At 37.2% G+C, this 12,358-nt stretch overlaps 1 protein-coding gene across 5 annotated transcripts in view; it reads right to left on the bottom strand.

The window, feature by feature from the left end:
• Positions 1-12,358, bottom strand: part of LIN54 (lin-54 DREAM MuvB core complex component) — a 65,346-nt gene that overhangs the window by 35,694 nt on the left and 17,294 nt on the right. For 4 of the 5 annotated variants that reach the window (XM_046656862.1, XM_046656864.1, XM_046656863.1 and 1 more), the window contains exons 3-5: positions 11,708-11,831; positions 10,123-10,254; positions 6,028-6,170 (exon numbers count right to left, since the gene is read on the bottom strand). In XM_046656862.1, coding sequence (XP_046512818.1) covers positions 6,028-6,170; positions 10,123-10,254; positions 11,708-11,831 — 399 coding nt within the window. The remainder of the gene's footprint in view (positions 1-6,027; positions 6,171-10,122; positions 10,255-11,707; positions 11,832-12,358) is intronic. The other variant, XM_046656865.1, reaches the window with a different exon arrangement.

Here is a 12,358-nt window from a genome sequence, read left to right as displayed (position 1 = left end):
ATCAGTCTAACATCTTTGAAATTGGAGTTCTAGAATGAAAAGAAAGAATAAGGCAGAAGAAATTTTTCAAGAGAAAATGCCCAAAAGTTTCCCCAAAATAAAAGAAAATAAATCATAGATCATAGGAACTTTAAAATCAAGATAAATATATGTCTAAAAAAGAAAACAACACAACATATATGTGGATACATAATAGTCAAACCACAGAAATCCAAATATAAAGAAAAAATCTTGAAGGCAGCTAGAAAAAAAAAAAAAAAGACACATTACACACAAAGGAAAAAAAGACAAAAATTACAGATTACTTTTCGCCAGTAACTGTGCAATCTAGAAGTCAATGGAGTGACATTTGTAAAGTACTAGGGGAAAACTGTCAACCCAGAATTTTTACCCAATGAAAATATCTTTCAAAAATAATGGCAAAATAGACTTTTTCAGGCAAACAAAAGGCGAGAGAATCTCTCATCAGGAGATTTTCCTTAAAGAAATATTAAAGAAAGATCTTTAAGAAGGAGTTTGATATGAGACTGACACTGGGGCCTTCACAAAGAAAGGAAGTGTGTAGGATATGGTTAAAATGAAAAGAAATCAAGGACTTTTTTTTCTTATTTTTAATCGCTTTATAAAAGATAATTTTATGTAAAGCAAAAATAGTAAAATGTACTATGGCGTTTATAAGATGTAAATTCAACAAAAGTAAAATGCTTCACAATGACTGCACAAAGGATCAGAGAGAGGAAGTGGAAGCACCGCGCTGTTCTTACCCTACAAGAAGTGATGCAAATGTGAAGTTAGACTGTGGCAAGTCAGCAATGTATATTTGACTCTAGAGTAATCGATAAATTAAAAAAAAATTTAACTATAACAAGCCATAGTAGAGATAAAATAGAATCATAAAAAATATTCAATTTGCCTAAAAGGCAGAAAAAGCTAAAAAAAGAAAAAGAACAGATGGGATAAGGAGAAAATAACTAGTAAGATGCAAGATTTAAATCCAATCATATCAACAATTAGATTAAACACAAATGGTCTATAAATACTGATTTTTTATATCGACTATTTATCTAATCATCTGCTAAATTTATACATTAATTCTAATATTCAACGGCAGATTCTTAAATTTTACATGAATATGAATAATGTCTATAATACAAATAACGTAATAATATGAATAATGTAATATGTAAACTGTGACAATTTTTTATTTTGTTTTGAAGCCTGATACCATTTATTTCTTGTTCTTGCCTTACTACATAACTCAGACTGCAGTAGAATTGAACAAGTACTGAAAGTGGGTATCCTTGTTCAATATCGCACCATTACACAAAGTTTGATGTATTTTCTCCCTTTTCAAATTATGAAATTATCCTTCTATTTTTATTGTTTCAAGTATTTTGCAGCAAAATGGAGGCTGGCTACTATCAGGCTTTTTTGCCCGTGTTAAGATGTATACATTCATATAATTATTTTCCTTTGTCTTATTAATGTTGTAAATTCAACGGATAGATTTTTAATGTTAAACCACATTGCATTTCTGAAATAAACCAAAATATGCCAAGAAAAAAACAATACTAAAAGGGAAGAGTAAGATTACAGGACGAAAGACACACTGAAAGTCAGAAAGTAGAGGATAACAGCACTGCTAAAATCTAAAGCAAAAAGAAAGCCATGCAGAATCACATTTTCATTTGTTTAATGCTTATTTGCATGTCTAATAAGTTCTTAAGAAAACTGAGGGTTACTTTAGAAAATAAATACAATGGAAGAAATTTGTCCTACAATAAGAGATAACTATAATATCAGTAAATTAAGAAGACATTAGACATGCCCAACTTCCCACAACAAACCTGGCAACGTTAGTTTAAAAGATGGAGAAGAGAGGGAGAATGGTCTGCAAACTGTAATAAGAAGCAAGGAAGATGCTTGTCCCCCACATCCCCCCTTCTAGGCTCAGTGGTACAAGAGCTGAAGCAGAGAAACAGCCATCACTTAAGAAGTCTGCAGGGGAAGCAGTATTCTCAGGGAGAGCCAGGTATCCATTCGAGGAAAAAGATAAAAGGAATATTCAGTGAAGAGGTTGAGGATTTAGGGGATTATTTTGATTATGAACTCCAGATAGGACACGCTGGAAAGATTTCAAGAGAGAGGGGACAGAAAATACTGACAGCCTGAGGGAGACTAGGTGTGGGAGATGAAAGTGATCTAGAAGTTTGGGCTTTCTGGTGCTACCCAATATAAACAGGGATAAATAACGAGAGAAGTCCTGGAAGATTCAAGGCAGATGGTCAGATTATGAATGCTGGCAGGTAGGAAAGGGTGAGTGCCCAGGGGTTTCCTTTTGACCACTTTCGATCAATGAGAGCAAGATTTCCAGCAAATCCTTACTTTCTAGTCTTTTTCTTAATTGACTCTTCTATGACCTTTGAAATTGTAGCCCAATATCATTCCTGAAGTCTCTCCTTCCACGTTTCTTAGTTTCTCCTACTACCTCTCTTACCATTCCTTCTCTTCCATTGGCTCCTTTTTCTCCTACCAACTCAACATTCTGTGATCCAGTCCTGCTTTTTTTTCAATCTACACAAAACCTCATGCTCTCTGGTTGATTTTATCTATATGCATAGTTTTAGCCACTGTCTATTTCAGCCTTCTAAAGATACCCTCCTTTAGATAATCACTGGGTATTTCAATGACAAACATCTCCAAGAACTAAACAACATCTCTTTGCCCAAACTCCTTCTATATTCCTTCTCTAGTATATATGTTTTCTATTCTCTCAAAATTTGGCTGAAATAAGGCCCCCAAAACTGAGAACTACAAATGATAAACTTCCCCCAGCATAAAAAAGACATCTATGCCACCCTTACTAAAAGACAGCATCCCTATCATCCACCTCCTGCTTACTGAAAATGAAACAAAACAGACTTGAATTAGAAGTGAATTCATAAACACAGAGAATGCTGGGGCTTTACACCTCAGCGAGAACAAAGGCAGGAGTTCTCCAAGAAAACCTCTGGGATAGACTGGGTGATAGCTGTAAGAAGGGAAAAGTGACATTTGAATCTTTGGCTGGCAACATACTGAGATAAAGAAACCCTTGAGCCCAGCTTGGTCTAGCCAACAGAATTGAACGCAGTGAGAGAGTTCTTGGGAGAACCTGACACATATCGCCAGGAGTTTAGGGCACACATGAACACAGAAACTGGTACCAGTCTGGAGAATTCTGAAAGCAAGAAGTTCTGAAAGCATGGAGCTGTCAAAATGGCACAGCAATGACACAGAGGACAGCAGTTAGACAAGCTGCACTTTTATCACTAGGTTCTAATAGGTTCCCATTAGTCAAGTAGATGCTGCAGAAGGGCTAAAGCATCTTCATGGGCCAAAGACATGTGCCTTCTGGAGTAAGGGCACTCAGCTGTAACAGGCTGTAGGGTAGACTACAAGAACCAAGAGAGAGCTAAGAGGAGACCGTCAAAGGTAGCTGAAGTGTGCACCAGACCCATGACAGGGAACCAGGCAATGCGGATGCACCCACAGGGGGCTCCAAAAACCATCCTGAATGCACAGCTCTGCAAGTCCACACCTGGACACCTGCCACACAGAGGTGCGGCACCAGCAGTTGAATTACAATAGTCCCAGTCATATAAAACTTTGTCCTTTCTCTTCTAGTCTTCCTTCCAATCAGAAACCAAAAACAGAAAGGGGGAGGAGGTAGAGGAGTGAAGAAACAGATTACATTCCTCTTCTCCAATACCTGGTCCCTGAGGCATGATTAGGTCTGAGTTGAGGGGAGAAGCTCTCAACTGGATGTAAGCTTTTGACTAGACTTTTTATACTTGTGAATTTAATCACCAAAATAAGGCTTGTTCTTACAGTTAAAAATGACCTCTTGTCAAGAAGCAGAGAGGGAAGATCCAATATGGCATGGCTAAAGTCCAGGCTGAGAGAATATAAAGCTGGCTCTTATTGTATGCCATCAGGCATATAGCCCATAAATCAATCATACTAGTCCACGGTGCCACCACCTACTCTGTTATCCAAGTCAGGAATCTGAGAGTCATCCTAGATTCTGGCCCCCTATGACCCTGGCATCCAGTCATTATGTCTTAAAGCTCTTTCAATACATTTCTTCCTCCCTATCCCCTTAACTACTAGTCTAGCTCAAAACTGAAGTGCAATAACAGTCTAACTTGGTGATTCTCTACCCTGGCCTACACTTCAGAATTTTAAAGTATTAGATCTAATGCCTAGGCCCCAGCCTACAGACTGATCTAAATGGGGTCAGCTAGGGCCCAGCCATTAGTTCTTTCAAGAAGTCCCAGGTGCTTCTAAAGTGAAGCCAAGGTTGAGAATCACTAACCTAAGTGGTCTCTCCAGGATCCAGGCTTACCTTCTCCCAAACTATCTTTCATAATACCACAAGAGTCATCGTTTTTAAAATGAGAGTCTCCTATTATCCTAGAGCAGCAGTTTTCAATCTAGGCTACCCATTAGAATCACTTAGAGAGCTTCTAAAAATCCTGATACCAGGCCAAACTGCAGACCAATTAAAACAGAGTCTCTGGGGATAAGAGCAGGCAGTGGTAGTTATTAAAGCTCCCCAGGTGATTCCAGTCTGCAGAGAAGACTGAGAACCATGTCCTAGAAGCCATGGGAAGCTACAAAAGTCTAGAACAATAAAATCTAAACTCCCCTGAAGGTAACGAGACCTTCCATCTAACCTCAGCACCCTCAGCTCTCACACTACCAAAGCAATACAGCTTCCCTGAAAGCTACGCTTTCGTTACCTCAACCCACAAAGCCACCTCTGCTCCCCCACAGCTAAGACTCAAACTACTTTAAGGTCAAGACTTTTCAAGAATAGCCTCCTTGGTATAAACTTTGCCTGACACACACAGCAGAGCTCACCAATGCACCTGTGACTGTTAGGGTTTTGTATGGCAATTCTTAATGCATAAGTCTATCTTTCCTATTGAACTGCTTGAAATTAAAAACATATTCATGCTTTTATCCCCAGTGCCTATCACTGTGCACAGCACATAGTAAGCACTCAAACATCTGCTGAATTCATTCCATTTAAGTAAATAATTATCTACATTATTACGTAGGCAGAATCCCACTGTAAGAGACATATTTATACATTAAATTCAAGTCTCATTAAAAGAGAAACCAGTAGCTAGAATTTTTAAAAAATGTAAGGCAAACATTTAACATTTGTTATATTTATGACGGTAACAAATTAAAGAAAAAAACTGGGCACAAAGGGCAGTATATTTTTAGAATCACAAGGTGGCACCTTACATAATAATGACATTTGGGTTTCCACCTAAATATGTCCTTTAAAACAACTTTTTCACAAGTGTTACGCTGGTATAATGACATCTGTATGTTTTAGGAAAGTGAGCTAAGACAACTTACTTGACCTAAAAGTCAAATGACAGGTACTCTGCCACCTTAAAATGAAAACAATTATGAAAAACTTTCACATGCTTTGAATGAATTGTACTTAAGCTTAAAAAACTCTGATAATATGGTTACAGGCATTTGATGGCAATTTCTAGTACTCTGGATACTCTGTTACACAGCAAAAGCTCAGGCCTCCATAGAGTCCAGGATAGCTTAAACAGAAGACATGGAGTATTCTATTAAAATAAAAAAAGTTATACTTAACATTTTTAATTTACATAGTTGCTATATATGTGACTTACCCAAAGACAATAATTTTGCACAGATAGTGACTGAAGAGGAATTAAACACATAACATACCTCATCCAAAAGATTTCTGTTGTATCCACATTCATATGGGCCACGGAAATCATCTTAGCATGCAAAATGATTACTATGTTACTAGGTGTTTAGAGTAAGTTTTTATTTGTTATATATCCTTCATTACTAAATAATCCAGTATTCATGAGTGCCTCTAACTTGCTTGGAGACGTATTAAAACTGAAGTATCTGAAGTGACCAGTAAGAAAATAAAAGCATTAACCATAAAACTTGGCATTTGTGGCGAATTTTTTTTTTTTTTACCTTATTTGGCGATTTCAAAGGTGAGATGGCTATTTTATTTGGTGTCTGTGTTGTAGAATTTAAAGTCGATCCAATAACACCACTTTCAGATATTGTTATGGTCTTTGATGGAGTCCCGGGAGTAGACTGTGAAAGAACCCTACCTGCAATGAGAGGCAGCAATCAGTTTGACTTTTTCAATAATAGTATAAAAATGTATGTGATGATGATTTACACCGACAAGGACTGTAGGATCTAAGTTCACTATTTCATATGTATCCACGTATGAACTTAAACATCTGAGTCCCTAATGAACTATGGTGAACCTAGGCAGAAGGATGCAAAACAATGCTTAGTAACACATAGTATCTTAATAACACTTTACATCAAGTCCAGGAAAACACATCTGCTCACATTCTCATCAATACTGTTAAGTTATATCTTCCAGAAGCCAGGCTCAGGACAACTAAGCAACATGCCCTGTGTAACACAGCTCCTCAAAGTCAGGACTTGAATCCAAGTCTTAAAACTCCAATCTCTGTTCTCTACTATACTACAGCTGTCTTCCTCTTTGAACCTAAACTATTCAGGATACAACTTAAATCCACATCTATAAAACCCATAAGTATTGGACTAACTTGAACACTGTCTACTTTAATACTGTCTGATTTTAGGCTGCCAAAAAGAAAAAAAATGGTCCTGGCCAGATTCCAACAGGAATACTGTGTTCCCTTCTGGACAATATCCTTCAGGAACAACACAGAAAAATTATAGTGTGTCTGGGTGGCTTAAGGAATTAGAAATCACACAACGAGTTGAAATAGCAGGAATTTTTATCCTAGCCAAGAGAGGACTACAAAGACACGACACATCTCCAAATTCTTGAAAGACTGTGAGAGTCATCAGTGCCACTCACCAAGTATTCTGGTTCGCTCCCGCTCCGGGCACGTGGTAGAACTGCACTTCCTACCCTCCTCACTCTGTGCCAGGTTAGGGACATATGACTAGTTCTGGCCAATGAACTACGAGTAGAAGTGATGTATGTCATTTCCGGGCCAGAACATTCACTGCCTATGCACGACCTTCCAAAGCTCTCTTTTCCTCGGCCACATCTGAGACGGTAGCTCCTCCGTCAGCCTGGGGCCCTGAGTGACTATGATGAGAAGAGCCCCTTTCTAACCCCCAATGGACATGAAGATAATCGTGAAGTACAAATAACAAATAAAATTTGTGTTTTTTTTAAATTTCCGAGATTTGGAGATTGTTTATTATGGCAGAACAGCCAAGATTATCCTGACCGATAGAGGCTGTGAAAGTGAAGGATTAGAACAATCTATATCACATCAGATGCACTACACTAATGCACAGAAACAGAAATTTTTCAGTTCAGCACTAAGAAAGCACTTCTAACAAAAATATTCAGTTGAAATGACTGTTTCAACATGAGTGAGTTTCTACTCACTGAAGGTATTCCCAGCAGATGATGGAGAATTAAATCAACTGGCTAACAGGGAATTCAGGCACCCAAGAAGCAGAGAAGGCAGTTAACTACATCATCTCTAAAATCCCCTCTAACCTTTAGATGCTATGATTTAACTTATAAATACACGTAGAGATGAAAGAGAGAGAGAGGGAAAGAGAAAGGGAAAAAGAGAAAAAAGAAGGAAATTTCTCTTTAGACAAAAATAGAGACCCAGCATGTAAGAGCTTCTGGGCTGTTTTTTCTGATAAGAATGCCACAGTATACAAAGTTTCTTTTTTAAAAGTCAAACAAGTTTTATCTGACATTTATGAATTTTAAAAATATTTTAATAGAATTTTTTCAATTTCTTTGTAGTACATGGTTACATTTAATTTTACTGACATATTTCTTAATTAAGGAATTTCAGTTGAGAGTTCTGGTGGGTTTTTTTTAAAATTTGAACTACCTAATAACTAAATAAGTCAATTCTATATAAGCTAAATTAATCTACATCAAATATTTTTAGAAAGCTCCCCTAAAGTGCTAAGCCTGCCTGAAGTAACATGTTTGCCTGCTCTCATTTCCAAAACTTATTCCTGTGTGGTAAGCCTGAAGCCCCAAGAACCATTATGTTAAGAAAACAAATTACCAATAAAGACACAATTTCATAAATGCTCATTTCTGATTTTTTTTTTTTTTGAGTAAGATTAGCCCTGAGCTAACTACTGCCAATCCTCCTCTTTTTACTGAGGAAGACTGGCCCTGAACTAACATCTGTGCCCATCTTCCTCTACTTTATACATGGGACACCTACCACAGCATGGCTTTTGCCAAGCAGTGCCATGTCCACACCTGGGATCTGAACCAGCGAACCCCGGGCCACTGAGAAGTGGAACATGCAAACTTAACGGCTGCACCACCGGGCCGGCACCTCATTTATGATTTTTAATATAATTTCTTATTTGTTAAGCATTATATACATTTCAGAAAACATTCATATAGAAAAATCCTCAATTCCTGAGGATAACTGATACCAAAGGTTACTTAAAGTGAATTCATTTTTAAAAGAACCCTCTATATCCTTTAAAATTCAAGTTATTCTTTTTAAGGGGCCTCCTTGTTTTTTATCCAGATAGCATTTCTCCTGATTAATCCAAGCTCCAAATCCCTATTTATCCTTAGCTCCGCAGACAGATTTAAGCAAGAATGCAAGTTACACAGTTGCACCTTGAAATCAATGTGCAAGACATTTACACTGTACTGTCAGGTGTTCTCCAAGAATCAAGAGACATAATCCAAAGACGACAGATGAGAGAGGCTGGGGGCAGCATATCTGAGTGAGGACTAATTCCATAAGAGATTAATTCATTAGTGAATGTCTTCACATTGATGAAGTTTGCTCCACTATAGCAAACTTGTACCTTGGGAACTCTGCTAATGAGGACCTTGTTATCTCATTTAACATCTCAAAAGTCTCGTCAAGTGGTTGGTATCAACATTTTACGGAAATAAGTAAGATGAACAGATAATATATTTACCCAAGATCACAGAGAAAATCAGTGGAAGAGCCATGACTAAAATGCAAGTCTCCCAATGGCTCCTCCCATACCACTACACTGCTCCCAGGACAGCCACATTCATTCAACAACACACATCCACGGAGCCACATCCAGATGCAGAAACTGCGGTAGGTATTGAAGAGATGGAGACAAACAAGATAAAAGAACTACTATCAGTGTGGTACATATGTATAATGTATACATATTATACATTATACATATACATATACATTATACATTATACATACATATACAAATACGGCCTTAAAAAGGAAGGAATTCGTCCACATGTTATAACAGAGATGAACCAGGAGGACATCATGCTGAGTGAAATAAGCCAGTCATGAAAGGACAAATACTGCATGATTCCACTTACATGAGATATGTAGAGTAGTCAAACTGATAGAGACAATTATAGAGGTGGGGGAGGGAGGAATGGGGAGTTATTTAATGGGTACAGAAATACAGTTTTGCAAGATAAAAAAACTTCTGGAAATGGATGGTGGTGATAACTGCACAACAATGTGAATGCACTCAATGCCACTGAAGAGTCTGCTGAAAAATGGATAAAATGGTCAATTTTGTTATGTATATTTTACAATTTTTAAAAAATTAATTTAAAAAACTAGATGGCAAAGAAAACCAAAAAAAATTACCGTTAAGAAAAATTATTTAGTAGAGGAGACAGACAAGAAAACCAAGCGTTATAATACAGCATGACTAACAGAAACTTTAAAAGCCAGTGTGCATTTCAGTAGGGCTAATAAATCTGTAATTAAAAGGTGAAGCTATGATTAGTGTGCAACACATTATAAATGACCCAAAGATCCAGCAACGACATCCATTAGAGTCAAACGTAAGAGAAGTGAAATCTGACATTAACCAAAAACTCATTCAGATGCTTCTGCAAGCACCACAATTGTTCAGCATACAATTTCCCCCCATAACTAAAAATTTTAAGGGACTCTCTCAGACTCAAAAACAGTAAAGAACATTGCACTGAGACATTTTTCCTAGTCAACCCCCTCCACCTAATCAAAACCTCCCAGGGGACTGGCGGTCCCTTTTTCATCAATACATCTAAGCCCTACTCACTTTGAGCCACCTGAAGCCCCAGGTCCTGAACCAGCTTCAAATCCAAACCCTGTCCAATCTTTCCTCTGGGGCCATAGCTGCCTTCCACAGAGCCCTCAAGACACCAGCCTCCTGTACCATCACAAACCTTTCCTGAGGGCCAGAAGAGAAAGAGAATATCCATTCATCCGACATGTCCTCACACTACAATCTTTCCATGACTCCTTTCACTAGCTGAAATGAGAAGCCTTGCTACATACATTCAAAGCCTCAGGTAAAAGATAAGTCACTGCCATTAACTCCAGAGCTGCCTACTGTTGTACAATCCATAAATTTATCAAAGACAGTAGTACGTGGTTTTAATATATATCCTAGGGATGGTTAGTTAACATGTGAAGTACCTTCATCAAGAATACACATTCCAGAAATGGGTAATTAGCGTTTAAAAGTCCCTAGGCAAAGTCTTCCATCCAGAGGTGCTTCCATAAGCCCTCAGCACAATGGAAATCAGAAATGACCTCCTAATTGGTGAAAAGAGTAATGTCAGGATAGCTCTGAATTAAAGTCCAGTCAGCATGGCTGTATGCTTTTCTCTAAAAGTATTGAGCTGCGTGCCAGACAGGGAGTAAGAAGAGAGCTGGCCTTAACCAGGCCATCACAGAGACAGAAGAAAGAGAATCAATGGTGTTTGCAGGGGAGCAATAATGATGGGTTATGGACTCCATGTTGAGTAAGGAAGAATTTGAAGACAGAAAGAGGGTGATTCTTAACGAGAAAGTGGAAGGGTTAACAGATCAGAGATTTCAAAGTCAAATAATTGCTAGATTGGGAGTACAAAGGCAGATAAGCTAGAACAATAATGAGAATGAAATACTCAAAGGCAAGATTTCTGAGATGTTATAATTATTGGTGGTGACAAATTTTAAAGTATATAATAAAAGAGAATTGGGCCACACTAAGGAATTCGGTGGTAAAAGTAATATAGTTAAAATTCTGTTATCCCTTAAGTAATCACTATCATTGTGACAATTTTTTGTTCACAGAGAACTGCATATAGAGCATATTAACATACTGAAACCAAAAATTCAAACAGAAACCATGAAATACTATACTCTCCTGTGTATTTAAACTTATTAGACTTAGCACGTGTGCTCTAGCAACAACCTGCCTGGGTTCAAATCCCAGCTCGGCCATTTACTAGCTGAGTGCCTGTTTCCACACGGGCAAAGCAGGGCTGTTACTAGTACCTACCTCCCAGGACTGCCAGAGGATTATATAAGTCACTGCACGCAGAGAGCTAAGAACAGTGAGGGCCACGCAGTATACACTATATAAGTGTCAGCCAGCATTATTGGAGTTCAAGACTTTGCTACTTTCATGGTAAAATTCTATCAAAAACTAAGGAGACTAAAGTAGTGGACTGATTTTGAGATGAGGCATTTTGCTTAAAGCACACATTTAATAAGTGTAACATTTCTTAACTAATTTGGTTTATAATAATGAGCTATACTTGTTGCACTAAAATATTTCAAGGTGGCAGAACAGCCTTCTTTAAACCTAAAAGGGAAGTAAATATATAGCTTAATAAACTATAAAGAAATATAACCTGCAACGACTGGTGGTGACACTTGAGTTGTCTGTCCTGTAACTGCTTTACTATTAATTGGTTTTGCAAAGATCAGCTTCGTGATTACTGGACCAGAAGTTGGTGTTCGAGGCTTCTTAGCAATCTGAAATATATAAATAACTATGAAGACCACTTGTTTCTATAAAACACCTATTCAATCAAAATTATACAAAAGATCGATATACAGAAGTACATGTGAAACCAGCTCATAGCAAACTATATCTAAGTCTTAATGTTAAAAACATTTAAAATGCAGCCATTCATCAAAATATTAATATGATCACATCCTTAAGCCAATATATGGTAATACCTTTGCATTTTATCGCAAATTCTTATTCTAGTCTCTGGGATATATGCATATGAAGAAAACCAAATTAATATTTTATGATAATGTTTAATCTTTAATAATAATGCTTATTTAATAATAAACATTTAACAATAATAATAAACACTATGGCACAGAAATATTCCTTCTCAAAATAACAAATTAATCAATAATAAAAAGATAGAGTAAGTTAAGAAAGCATAGTGCAAATAATGAACCCCCTGCAAATATAATTACATTGGCTCTTGGAAGCAAAATGTAAATACATATTAAAGATAGGACTAGAATTAGATCTTCAGCTTTAG

Source organism: Equus quagga, chromosome 3 (assembly GCF_021613505.1).
Source record: "Equus quagga isolate Etosha38 chromosome 3, UCLA_HA_Equagga_1.0, whole genome shotgun sequence".
Classification (NCBI taxonomy): Eukaryota; Metazoa; Chordata; class Mammalia; order Perissodactyla; family Equidae; genus Equus; species Equus quagga.
This window is presented reverse-complemented; position numbering and strand designations above follow the sequence as displayed.